The sequence below is a fragment of the Pipistrellus kuhlii genome, unplaced genomic scaffold, assembly GCF_014108245.1.
Source record: "Pipistrellus kuhlii isolate mPipKuh1 unplaced genomic scaffold, mPipKuh1.p scaffold_m20_p_7, whole genome shotgun sequence".
NCBI classification, from domain to species: domain Eukaryota; kingdom Metazoa; phylum Chordata; class Mammalia; order Chiroptera; family Vespertilionidae; genus Pipistrellus; species Pipistrellus kuhlii.
This window is the reverse complement of record NW_023425573.1, coordinates 7,255,413-7,269,071: the sequence shown is the minus strand read 5'-3', so window position 1 is coordinate 7,269,071 and position 13,659 is coordinate 7,255,413. Positions and strand designations below refer to the sequence as shown.

General features: G+C 37.7%; 1 protein-coding gene across 3 annotated transcripts in view; it reads left to right on the top strand.

The window, feature by feature from the left end:
- ADAM23 (ADAM metallopeptidase domain 23) overlaps nt 1–13,659 on the top strand; it is a 151,992-nt gene that overhangs the window by 126,882 nt on the left and 11,451 nt on the right. For 2 of the 3 annotated variants that reach the window (XM_036421844.2, XM_036421843.2), the window contains exons 23-24: nt 60–228; nt 2,402–2,513. In XM_036421844.2, the coding sequence (XP_036277737.1) occupies nt 60–228; nt 2,402–2,513 (281 nt within the window). Of the gene's footprint in view, nt 1–59; nt 229–2,401; nt 2,514–10,220; nt 10,312–13,659 lie in introns of all 3 variants that reach the window. The other variant, XM_045575415.1, reaches the window with a different exon arrangement.

Here is a 13,659-nt window from a genome sequence, read left to right as displayed (position 1 = left end):
TTGAAGTTGAATTTCCAAGTGTGGTGCTAATGACTGTCTGAATATCTTTCTCCTTCCAGTGGTGCTCATGTGGTTTTAGACGATGATACAGATGTGGGCTACGTGGAAGATGGAACGCCATGTGGCCCATCTATGATGTGCTTAGATCGGAAGTGCCTACAGATTCAGGCCCTGAATATGAGCAGCTGCCCACTTGATTCCAAGGGCAAAGTCTGCTCAGGCCATGGGGTAAGTAGGCATCAGTGTTCCCGTTCAAACTTTCATTATCTGGCATCCCTAAAGTTCACAGTGGTTAGATTTCCAGTGCAGCCACTCTCCCTCTGAGGCTGTTGCCAATATTGATGCATTGACTATGATTCTTTTCTTTTTTTGAAAAATACTGTTTGTTTTTTATTGACTTCAGGGAGAGGAAGGGAGAGGGATAGAGAGACAGAAACATCAATGAGAGAGAAATTTCATCAATTGGCTACTGCCAGCATGTCCCCTACTGGGCTACAAGCCTGACTGGGAATCGAACTGTGACCTCCTGGTTCATGGGTCAGTGCTCACCCACTGAGCCACACCAGCAGGGCTATGATTATTTTCTTAGCGCCCTTGTCTGCTAACAATAATACCCGGATGTGTTGCTATGGTGTATTTTATTGTTTCTTTTATCAGTGGCTATTTTTCTTCACCACATTCTCTAGATATAGTTTAACATCTAAGAAACTGGATGAAAATGGATAAGATTTTCTGTACAGACCCAATTTCTGTGATTACTTTGTGATTGCCATTTGAAATAAGTTAAACCCTTTCAGTAAGTCCCTTCCAGTTACTCAGCATGCATGCTGGCTATCTGTGTGTGCAAGGTCATACCAGACTAAAGGTTGGATCACTGACTCGCTGATATAATCCACAGGCTTACAGTTCTACCGTTATGTTTGCATCAGTGCCAGACAGAGAGCAGAAGCTCCCTCTACCTGCATATAGCTTTAATGCTGTGGACAGAGTGTTTGGGCAGACACACTTGGCAAACCTAAGCTGAATTATCTAAAACAAATCTCAACCATTATTTAAATTTGGTTAAGTAAAAGAAAAGTATTTCAAAATTTATGCAGACCTCAGGAATGGATAAAAGAAACATAAAGGCACTGAGAGAAATAATATAAAAGGGAGATGCTGGAATGAAGATAAAAAGAATCCAAAATATAGGTAGCCAAGCAGGTGATGTAGAATCAAACAAGATAGAAAGGCATAAGAAGCATATGCCCAACGATTATGTATGGTTTCAGGTCTGCTTGAATCATAGGCTCACAAAGGAGGCTGTATAGTGATCAAGAGCATGGATTTGGGAGTGAGAAGGAATCCCGGGTTTGAATCCTGGCTCTGCTTCTTACTATCCCAGTTACTTTGGGCAAGTCACTTCAGTGCTGTCATTTGTCAGGCTGCTAGTGTGAACATAAATGAGATGCTATACCTAAATCACTCAGCTCATGTACCTAGCACATAGCAAATGCTCAATAATAGCTGCAGGAGAATAAAAGCACTGGACAGAACCTTTCATTATTCAGTTATTGCTCTGTAAGCATTATGAAATTTAATGCATTAAAAGGGCCCTTGACTCCCTGCTCTCCTTCCCACTTTTTCATCTTGTTAAAAAAAGGTCAAATCCAATCTTGTTCATCATAATCACAGTGTTATAACATTTCAGATTAAAAAGCTTCTTACACTAATAGGCTTAAGTTTGATTTGATCGCCTCTAATAATCTGTCTCTGACTGTATTTCACAGGCAGATAAGGGCTTAAACTACTCTGCCTCTAGTTTGCTGATGGTTATTTATTTCATCTAAATGACAAGTCCATTCCAGCATGCTGCTTGGTCCCCAGGGGATGAGAGGAGATAATCACTTTCAGAAGGTCTTAGCCTGGCCGACAGAGAGAAGACTGTGGGCAGGCAGGGAAGGTGGGAGGGATGCTCGGGCTGGGAAAGAGCCACCAAATGAATTTGGTGTTGAAAATGGTGATTTATGTCTCAGGGTCTTTATCTCTGGCTGTCTCTTGAGCCCAGTATCTGTTAATTCCTTGAATTAAGCATACATGTTTCTAAACAATGGTTCTAGAAATAACTACTTATGAAATAAGCTACACTGTCAGACATTTGTGTACTTAACAATAGCAACATAAGTAATTAACATTTAATTACAATTATTTCCTTTTTCATCTCTTTTTGTAATTAACTGACAAACTACCATTGACCCATGCATGATTTTCCCTTATCTGATACTAAAACTGTGGGAGACTTTTATAAAATTCCAAATGGCTTTTAAAGTGTCTACCTGCCTGTGTCTCTTTTACATTCATCACCAGTGTATTCTACAAAGCGCAGTGAAAATGGCCCATCTCTGTTCTTTGTTCTTCACAGGTGTGTAGTAACGAAGCCACCTGCATCTGTGATTTCACCTGGGCGGGAACAGACTGCAGCATCCGGGATCCGGTTAGGAACCTTCATCCCTCCAAGGATGAAGGACCCAAGGGTTTGTGTGATTTCAGTTTCAATTCCCAACATACTGTATTCGTTGGTATTCATCATATGGAGCTAATAGAACAACTTAATAGATTTGAAAGGAGACCCATAAGAATATCTCTTTGGCCTGTAAAATGTATAGCTCATGTTACTGCAGAATTAAGGATTCTAGTATGTCATATTGGAAAATATATTTGAATGATCCCTTAGTCTAGAATTGAGATGAAGAAGAAGTAAATATACTAATTTCCTTTCTTTTCTTTACACCTCATTCTTTTTTTCCCTTCATAATCACAAAGGCTAATAATTTTATAGTTTGTCTAATCTATGTCCGTTTTCTAATTGAGAAATCTTTTTGGATGACATGTGACTCTGGTCATTCCTCAATCCTTGAAAAGTGAAATACATGGAAGTTTTCATCTTCCATGATGTGTTTATTATTATTATTAATTTTTTTTATTAAGGTATTATATGTGTGTCCTTATTCCCCCAATGCCCCCCACCCACCCCACTCCCATTCATGCCTTCACCCCCTGGTGTCTCTGTGCATTAGTTATGCTTATATGCATGCACACAAGTCCTTTGGTTGATCTCTCCCTCTTACCCCCACCCTCCCCTACTTCCATGCTGTGTTTTAAATACACTTTTGATTTAGGAAGAAGTTGGAATTTTTCATGGAACTTAAATTCTTAAAGAGAACATGAACAATCTGTACCTTTGTTCAAATCAGCCATTACAAGGAGAGAAATTAGAATTTTAGAATTAGAAGGAGACTCAGTGACCAACTAACTACACCACTCTCATTTTGTGGATGAGCACACTCAGACCCTGAGGTCAGGAGACTTGCTATACTTACCTCAGCAACCAGAGGCAGCGCTGGGACCAGGACCTACTATCAGGCCCATTCTCTTCTGTTATGTCATGTTATGATGTGGTCTGTGTCATCCTGATTTGGTAATCACTTTCCCATTATTCTCCCTGTTCCCAGCCCATATGACTTTCAAAAGCCAAGAAAAGTCATCAGTTGCAATAGGCTTTCGGTAGCACCTACAGCATGTACATACCTGAGAAACCAAGGAGTCACTAGAATGAACGGTGTGTCCCAGTGACACTGTACATCAGGTTCTTTCTCATGGCACTGCGAACAGCACCTTATAAAAAATGATCATGCCTTTTTCCTGCAGGTGGAAAAACACATAGAGAGATAGTGTCATTTTGATCTGCTTAGTTTGGGATAAGAGCTCATTTAAAGTCTCTGAGTGTCATTATTGCTCAGATGGGGAAAATACAACTTCAAAAGCATACGAAGCTCTAGAGCCCTCAATTGCTGAAGAGATTTAGGCTGATTCAAGTGCACGCTGAATGTTCACGCTGAATGTTCAGTAATAGTGGGTGTATTAAAATACTTTTCATACATTTGTGTAATGTGCCATGATATTAAAATGCTATAAGCATCATAATCACACCCTCATAATCTATTTCTGTTCTCCTATTACTAAAAAGGAGCCAATGCCACTTTTACATGTAGTTTTTTGTTACTTTGAAACTTAAAAAAGTTCTTAGATCCACTTTCAGAAGTTGGATGTAGAGAAGATTTAGACTCAGACAAGAGGTGGAGAGGTTCATTTTTTTCCAGATTTTTTCTCCATAGCATCCTTGTGATTCTCTTAAAGATCTAGGTGTTCTTTCCTCCAGGAAAGTATAAAATAAACTTGCCTGAGCAGAGGAGCAGAGTTCAACTGCCTTAGGCTCTGTCTTTTTCATTAGGCAGGGTAAGGGATTATTAATTGCCTAACTCTACTCCTCAGTCCTTGTGCCCGCCCAGACCTAGAAAACCTAATTGGAGGAGGCATGAAGTGAACAGTTCCATTGTAGAGAAGAAGATACTCAAGCAGTATTTGTTTTTTTTTCTTTGTATTTAATGCAGTGCTATTCTACAATATCTTTAAAGATAACCTTTTTGACCATTCAAATAATACATGTTTATTGTAGAAAATTTTGAAAATACAGAAAAGATGAAAAAGAAAGTAAAAAATCACTCTTCGTTCCACAACTCAGAGGTGGTCAACATAAGCATTCTGGCATATTTTGTTCCTGTTGTATTTTCCCCCCATTCTTAATGAAGTCAGTGGATCACTAGAGTAAGGGTAACATAACCATGGGTTCTAAAATTGTTAAAATTCTTGTGATCTCTAATAATCTTCATTAAACTGGGGGGAAAAGCCAGCAATTGATATATATATATATATATATATATATATATATATATATATATGAATAACAGTTATTAGATTTCCAGAAAGGTCAAACAATAACAGTACACTAAATAATAGCTTTATCTTTATTATGTCTTTTCAGCCTCTATAGAAAAATCAGCTGATATATAAGGAAAATGGGGAATACCAGAAATCAAAACTATAACACCCTGTTGTAGGCTTTATGATTTTATCTTTGTTATTCTGGTTCAGAGAAGATGATGATAGAGAAACTATATATTTATATTTTTATCCAGATAGCAAATATGTATTGAGTGTCAACTATTTAAAAGACAAGCACATCCTTGGCACTCGATAAATGTTACATCCCTTCCTTTGGCAATATGTAAAGTAAATGAAATGCTACATAGTAGTGCTGATTTCCAGCTTAGCAGTATCCATGTGATATATTGCCTTGAGAAAGAGTAATAGGTAATGAATTCAAGATATATTAAAACGGTACTTTCTTTTTAAAAAAAATTTTTTATAAGAGTTTATTTTAGCCAAACCGATGACAATTGCCAGGAAGCAAGATCTCTAATGCTTCCTCCAGTCATTACTTTCTTAACTGTGGGTTCAGCAGCTGTGTGAGGAGCTAAAGGTTTTTCTTCATAGCTGAATGCTGAACAGTCTTTCTCAAGATTGAATTGGTTTGACTGGCACTTGCTCTACTGAATTTTATGTTTGGGTCCTCTCCAGATGCTTGCCATATACAGTGAGCAGCATTCACAGTAATCAGGCCTGTCATATCTATTAGATGAAGGAATTTCTGAATAGATACAGTGAGATAGAATTAAAAAACAACAAAATAGTTTTATCTAATTTCATTGTACTTCCTTGTTGTGGAGAAAAAAATCAAGAAGCAAATAGAAACTATTCCCTTTTTTTTAAATCATGAGCACTGGCATAAAAGAGAAGTCGTACCCAACTACAACCCTTTGGATCAAGACCAAATTAATAAAAATATAGATGAATTCTGTGATGGCTTCTATTGAATGGAGGCTGTCAGAAAGGAACCAATGTGTTTTGGATATTTCTTTCATTTTAATTATAAATTCTTCCTGGGAAGAATTAAAAACCCAACCTCTCCATCTGGGTAGGAACTAAAAACACAGATAAAAGTATTGCCATTTAGTCACCTCGCACAAGCTAACACTGTCCACGTTCACCCACTTATTAAAGCACGCTAAAAAATTTGTTCCAACTTCTCAAATAAAATATATTAAAAGGGAAGGGATAGGATCTCAAAGCAAAAACAATGTGAACAATGATTTGAAAAAAAAAAAAAGACTTTCCATTACATATCACTTTATCGTTATTATTTTTGCATTGCTACTTATTTTACATACAAAGATTCTTCTGGGCCCTCTTCTCCCAGCTTGCTTCCACTGAACTCACTGGAAGATATTATTTTGGTTTGTTCTGCCAGGGGAGCATACATTTGAACTGTGTTTAAGGGACCTAGGATTCTCACCTGCTGTGGTGAGAACCAACTCAAGTACCCATACTTTTTGTCAATTCGTAGGCATTTTTGCACGGTGCTGATTATGGAATACAATAGAACTTTTCTCACTGGCTGGTTTACATCACCATATAGAAGGGCAAAGAGGATACTGGACCCTGTCACATATTTTCATTGACATGGAAGGACAGAGAGCCTTCCTGGGATTGTTGTTCAGACCTTCCCATCATGACCATAGTCGTTAAATCAGATAGAAAGGCCTTGGTGGCAGTTTAATTCACACCCATGTTTTACAGATGAGAAAACTAACTTAGTTATCAGGGTTAACACAGAGTTAGGGGCAGAGCCAGGAATAAAATGTAGATGACCTGATCTGGAGCCCAGGGCATTTTCTGTTATTGCACACTGCCTCATTTAAAGCTGAGTATGTATTGACTTATTATGCTGGTTCTTATAGCGCAGGAATAAGTAGAAAGGGTGAAACAATAACCAGGTAATGATTAAGCTTAGCTGACCTAGTACATACTAGCATTTAGTATTTTGAAAACAATAATTTCGGTCTTAATAGGTTGAGGAGTATTAGTTAATATTTACCTTTTGCATATGTCTTTTTAAAAGTTGAGTTTCTTTGTGAGTGTACAAATCTGTGATTTTATATGAGATGTTATGGTTATCATGTGATTATGCTCATGTGTATTTATATCTCACTTAGGTATTTTTTTCACTAACAATAGCCTCATCATTAACATAAGGGTTTAACAAATTTTAATTTTATTCAATAACTCTGAGTTTTATTTTTGTTTGGGTTCAGAAAAATGCCATGATATTTTTATTGACAGCTAAATTGACTGAATTAATATTCTTATATAAATTAATTTATTTTTCATTCCTTTAGATATTTGTCCCTGTGTATTCCAAAATGAATGTATCAATTATTATTATTATTATTATTATTATTATTATTATTATTTTCTGGAAAAGAGTGAGAGGATTTGAGTGTATGTCTGACATACTGAAATATGGTACTAGATAAAATATCTATTTGTCATGCCAATATGATACTCTAAGATATAAAGAGTACATTTGGTATTTATTTCTAATCTTAAATTTTAGGAAAATGATAAAGAACTTTGGTCCACAGAGTATAAACGATTTCATGATGCCTCCGGTCTTTTAAGTATTAAGGGATGTAGGATTATAGCTCCTTTTGGCTCATTGGAATCATATGAACTAAATAATGCACCTTTCTGTTTCAGAATCTCTCTAAAAGTAAGAAAAGGAAAAAAACAAAAAACAAAAACAACCATTCAAAATATCAAAATGTCTGAAGCATGCCCTATCTGTGGAAGACTTCCACATATCCAATAGAAATTCTTTGAAAAAAGAAAAGTCATAGTTTTATTCTCGATACTATATACTTCTCAAAAAGTCTACCTTTTAGCACCTATGAACCTAGATAGCAGGGCCACGACTAAAAGTGATAATAAAAACCAACAAACAACAGAAATAAGTAAACAAACATGAAAACCTAATGCTAGGTAATAAACAGTTTCCACAGTCAATCAAGTTACAATGAGAGGTAAGTGTGTCTAAGAGTTAGGGAGCAAAGTTCAGTTCCTGATGTGCTGAGTGTGTTATTGGCTAGAATCTTGAAGAATCCCATCTTCAGAGTTGGTGGGTTGAAGGTTGGCGCCCAGCATAGTTGCTGGGAGAAAAAGGCATGTAGTAGAGACTGAATGAATGAGTGAGTGAATGAATGAACAAATACAGTTACATAAGAAGTAAATTAGTACAGAAAACCAGAGTATAGGTCTCCAAAGGTCCAAGGAATTTCTTTCCGATGAGATGGTAAGTTCTTTGTGCAGAAGTGCTGAGACCTAAGCATACAAGTATGGCCCCTGTCAAAACCTACCCAGCTGTGAGCCACGCCATTCGTCCATGTCAGTTTGAAAACAGATTGAGAAACTACAAACTGAAGAGATTACTCTGCTAAGTATCCTGATAAAGAATTAAATGGAGTTTATATGTTTTCAAGTTAGTAGATTTTAAAGTCACGGGAGGCAGGGAGAACAAGGAGGGGAGAGGATACTTTTGAAAAAGCTATTTTTCCCACTTTTATCTCGCTTTGGTGCTACGGATACCTACTTATCAGTTAAGAATTTGGAAATGATTATTCTTGATCAGTGGAGGTTAAACACTATTTCTTTTGGGTGCGTATTTGAAGCATCTGTAGAAATATCTTGTTCCTCTCATTGTGTTTAACACTTACATGGTGAATTGCCTTATTCTCTTGATTCAGCAGTAATAAATCACGTCCTTAGCAAATATAAAAGCCTTACTAGTTATTTTCATCATTCATAGTTACTATAATTTTAAAAATATTAACAAATTTTTACTCAGCATCACATTTCACAGGAGTGTGTTTCCTATAATTTTGCATGTGGCTTATATAAAGATTGAAGAGTTAATAGGACTCTTGTGTATTTTGAGAACCAATGCCTAAAACTTAATAAAATAATTATTTATATATATATATATCCTAGTTAATTTAGTATTCTGAAAGCAGTGATTTTCTAAGGTCTTAAAAGAATTGAGGCATTATATCTGGCATAGCTTTTATCCCAGTATTTGCCTCTACAATTTGGAAATCTGAGCTAGCGTTTAGGTTATTTTGTATTATGTATTGCCACATTTGGAAAAAATTACCACCGTAGATGTTGGTCTTTTTTTCCTTTCCCCTCCGTGCTCTCAGTAATAGCCTCCCTATGTTTTCTGTTGTGCTCCCATCTTTTTTGTTTTGTTTTGTTTTCGAGAACAACTCAGGTTGAACTTAGTTAATGATGAAACTAGAATCTCTCACTCATATGATTTGCCCTATGGTAAATAAAGCAATTGTGCAGTTAGAGATCTAAGGTTTTCTCCAGATCCTTTGGGAGAATATTTAGCTAAAAAGGTCAGTGATCCCAATGTTAAGCCTTACTAGTAAGAACTTGCAACTTCCAGTTGTGGTTCTTGCTTGTTTCATGGCACAGTCTGTGTGAATGCAGCCTTGTAGAAGCTAATGTCTGTTTTCATTGACGAAGTGATATGAAGCCAGTACTTGTGATTCCCTTGGAATGTGAGATCAAGTGCTTATATGTCCCGTTTGCAGGCACATACAGATGCACAGACACACTCAACCATAAATATTCTGCCTTCCTACTTCAACACTAAACAACTCTTTGCCTGTGCAGAGAGAACCTTAGGAACTTGGGCTCATTCCAGTCCCATTTTACAACGAACGCTGTACACAGAAGCAGTGATGTGCAGGTATTGAGTGTCTCCTCAGTAATTGACTACTCCATAGTTTGAAGCAATGAATACACTTTGCCAGAGACCCTTACTTCCTCTCAGTGCAAAGTTTATCCACTGCAGACTATAAACAAAAATCTGGATGTCCAAATACTGTGGCAGAAACACAAACATTGCGGAGTTATTTGAAATATACTTTTCCAGGTAAAATAACTTCCCTGGTAACGATGCATTTAATTTTAAAGGTACTTTCCTTTTAAACATGTAAGGATTTCCACAGAATTGAGTAGGTTTTAGATTTAAAAAAATAATAGCTTCTTAGGCATATTTTATAGTTTTAGGAGTCTTAAAAAAGTATACTAATGGTTTATAACTTTTGAATTAGAAAACAGATTTGTTGCTTGGCAGTTTAAATTACATTTTAATTTCACTTCATTCCACTTCATTCCAATTGGCTTATTTCTTTGTGTAAAAGTGTAAGACATTATATATTTAACTACAGTTTTTGGAATTGGAATGTAAATACAAGATTATCCTTGAATATTTTCAGTGTGTATGTAGAGCTTAATAAGCAAAAACAATTTAATATATAACTGACTTTCAAAGCACTTCCTGAATAGATGATTTTGTTCGTTAGTGAAATCAGTGTGATCAAATATTTTTTATTTGTTTTATTTTTTAAAAAATCTCCGTTTTTCCCTCCACACAGTGAACCTGGCCACAAGCAGGCTAATAGGCGCTGTGGCAGGCACCATTCTGGCCCTGGGGGTGATTTTTGGAGGCACGGGGTGGGGAATAGAGTAAGCATCTTTTTGAGTTTCAGAGTGTTTCCGTTTGGTCCCCAGTGTGTGAGCTGACCTCAATCCCTGACTCCCCGTGTTGTCTCGTCGATGTGTTGCCCGTGATGGTGCTATTTGTGCTGTGATTTGGACGTGTTTGTGTCGTGTGGTTGTCTTGTGTCGTGGAGAACCTTCTCCTGTCTGGAACAATGTGGGGCATGATGTAATCCTGGGTGCTGATGATGTCTTCACCGTGAAGGCCAGGGTCCAGAAGCTTCCATTGCTCCTCCACTTGCAAAGTAATGCTAAGATACAGACTTTTTTTTTTTTTTTTTTTACTATTTATTGGCAAAAATGTTTTTTATAGAAGTGTTTTATTAGGACTCTGATGATTAATTGAATCATCACCAGTCAAATAGATTCACTTATACAATTAGGAATTATCAACAACTGTAGATATTTTTAAGGGTAATCTGAATGATAGCCACTAACATTTTCTCCGTTGATTGTGAGGGCTAAAGGAAGCTCAGCTTGTATTTACAAGGAAACATATTTAGGACATTGCCTCTTTTTTTTTTTTTTTTTAATAAAATAGGTTAATAATTCCAACTTAATATTTACATAAGTATTTGGGAGCAAACAGCATTAAGAATGAAGAGACATTTAATCCAAACTTGCAAAACTTTAAGGGAACAGTTGCAAAACACCTGGTGGGTTTGTCTGTTGAGGAGCCAGAGTATAAATCTGTGGCCTGCATGCCCTCGCCCACTGAGCTCTCCAGGTGCCTCTATTTAGGTTGCTGTGCACTTGATCTGTATCTTCAGAATAGCTGTCAGTTCTCCATGGGCTATTGCTTCCATGAGATTGCCAATGTACATGTAGACTAAAAGATTATTGTGGTTTTTCCCCCCCTCTAATTTCAGGGAGAGCCTTTTCAAGTTACAAAAACACTCCTTGACATGCTGTCTTTTCTGCTCACTGTGGTGATGCTGACACTCACAGTGGCCCAGGAACAGATTGCTAGTGTCTTCAGGGATCACCAGGCAACCGGCACTCAATCAGACCAAACCATAGGCACCTTGAGAACATCACTCACATTTCTCCTTAGTCCCATTGGTGGCAGCTCACAGATGTTCTCCTTTCAGCCTGGGTCTGGGAGGCCCGGGGCTGGAAAGAAATAGCATGAAGAGGGAGGTCCGTAGGTCCCAGGTGGTGTTGATTCCCTAAATCTCACCTGAGTTGAAGGGCTTTGGCTAGACTTGGATCTTGACTACACTTGGATATTGTAATCCCATCCATATGGACTCTGAAGCTAATTAACCCCGGGGAAGCTAGAAGTTTTTGAAAAAATATTTTGTTTCTCCATCTCTGTTAGAAAGAAAAGTTTATGGGAAGTAAAATATTTCTAGAAAACAAACTTCTAGAAAACTTCACCTGGGTCTGTTGACTGGATTAGATGTAGAAGGAACATTCCATTCCCAGGGGGAAATTCCACACACACATTGATGTGAAATTCCTCCTTGGGAAGAAAGGTCGTTTTTAAAAAATCATTCCAATTCCATTTTTAAAAAAATGTAATTTATTGACTGTGCTAATGGAAGGGGTGAACTTTAATAATGTTCCCTTTGAGTCTTAGAGCTAGGCAGGACCCGGGAGCTTTGTGGTAAGGCACAGTCCTTGTCCTCCTTCCCTGCCAGTGTTGGCTTGTGGCTATTTCTGGTTGTGACAGGTAAGTCTGTATACGTGTGTATATATATATATATAGATTTCTAAACATAGATGTTATTATTCTTGGTGTATACACTGTTGTTGTCTATTAGTTTACTGATTTTTTCCCTTTAAATTCTAAATTTTGCCAGAGTTGCTAAAATAGCAAATACAGTTAAATTTAGTAAATAGTAAATACTAGTTAAAAAGTAAAATAAAATCCACATAGTACAAGGTAGTCTTTTTTTTTTAATATATTTTATTGATTTTTTTACAGAGAAGGGAGAGAGATAGAGATCTAGAAATGTTGATGAGAGGGAAACATCGACCAGTTGCCTCTTGCACACCCCCTACCAGGGTGTGCCCGCAACCAAGGTACATGCCCTTGACCGGAATCGAACCAGGGACTTTTCAGTCCACAGACCGATGCTCTACCGCTGAGCCAAACCGGTTTCGGCTTTTTATTTTATTTATTTATTTATTTATTTTTTACAAAGTAGTCTTGATGCCTATTAGTTTGACCGGCAGTGTAATGTCATTTCATCCCTAAGGATTCCAAAGACTTGTTTTGCTTTTGTGCCTACTCCTTAGTTTATCGTTGTAAATCAGGAATTAATTCTCAGTGGTTATGTATTGATTCTAATTCCAGCCTGTTTTCTGAGCCAGTAAGGTGCAAATCGTGTCTAAGGCATACATTCTGTACACGGTAATATAAATATTTTTTAAGTGTTTTAATATTTGAGTCCCTATTAAGCTCTGCGGAGGAAACACGTATACATGGAATGGTGTTGCTTTAGTGGAGAGGTTAGCAAACTCTGTAACAGGGCAGATGGTAAATAGTTTTGGCTTTGCCGGCGACAGGATGTCTGTCCCAACCTTGTGACTTTGCTCTCTTAGCCTAAAAGCAGCTGTAAACCGCATGGGGATGAATTAGCTGTGTCCCAGTAAAGCTTCTTTGAAAAAACAGTCAGCAGGGCCAGATTTGGCTCATGGTCTGTAGTTTGCTGCCCCTTGGAGTATCCTATAAGCTTTAGAGTCAAACACATCTGGGTTCAAATCTTGCCTCTGTCACGTATTGACTTCTAGAAGCCTCTATTTTTCCATCTGTTAAACAGGGCTAGTCATAGTTCCTACCTCTTAGGGTTTGGTGAGGATCAGATGAGATAATAATGCCAAGTGCTTAAAAGTGCACCCACATCGTCAGGACAGTGAATCGTAGTTAACCAGCTTTTGCGGCTCTCATTATTATTTACTAGAGGCCCAGTGCATGAAATCATGTGAGACCCAGAGTCCCTCCTGCCGCTGCTGTGGGACCCAGAATCCCTCCTTCCACCTTGGTTGCAGGACCCATCAGTGCACCTCCTGGTGGCCCGTCGTTTGGTCATTCCGGCATTACAGCCAGTGGCTTTTTCTAATTAGGTTATTTTGGCTGTATCTCTAAAGGCCACTGAGATTTCTGTTCTCTAGAACCTCAGTGGTTAGTCTTAAGGGTGTGTCCAAACCTGGGAGCCCCAAGAGACCTCATCCCTGAGATGTCCATTGTAACCCCCATTACGCAAACACCGGGGGTCTCTGAGTGAAAAGACAATTTCATGGCTGCTGAAAGTGGCATCCATTTATGTACACAGTCCAGGGCACTGATGTGAGCAGAAAAGAGAATCT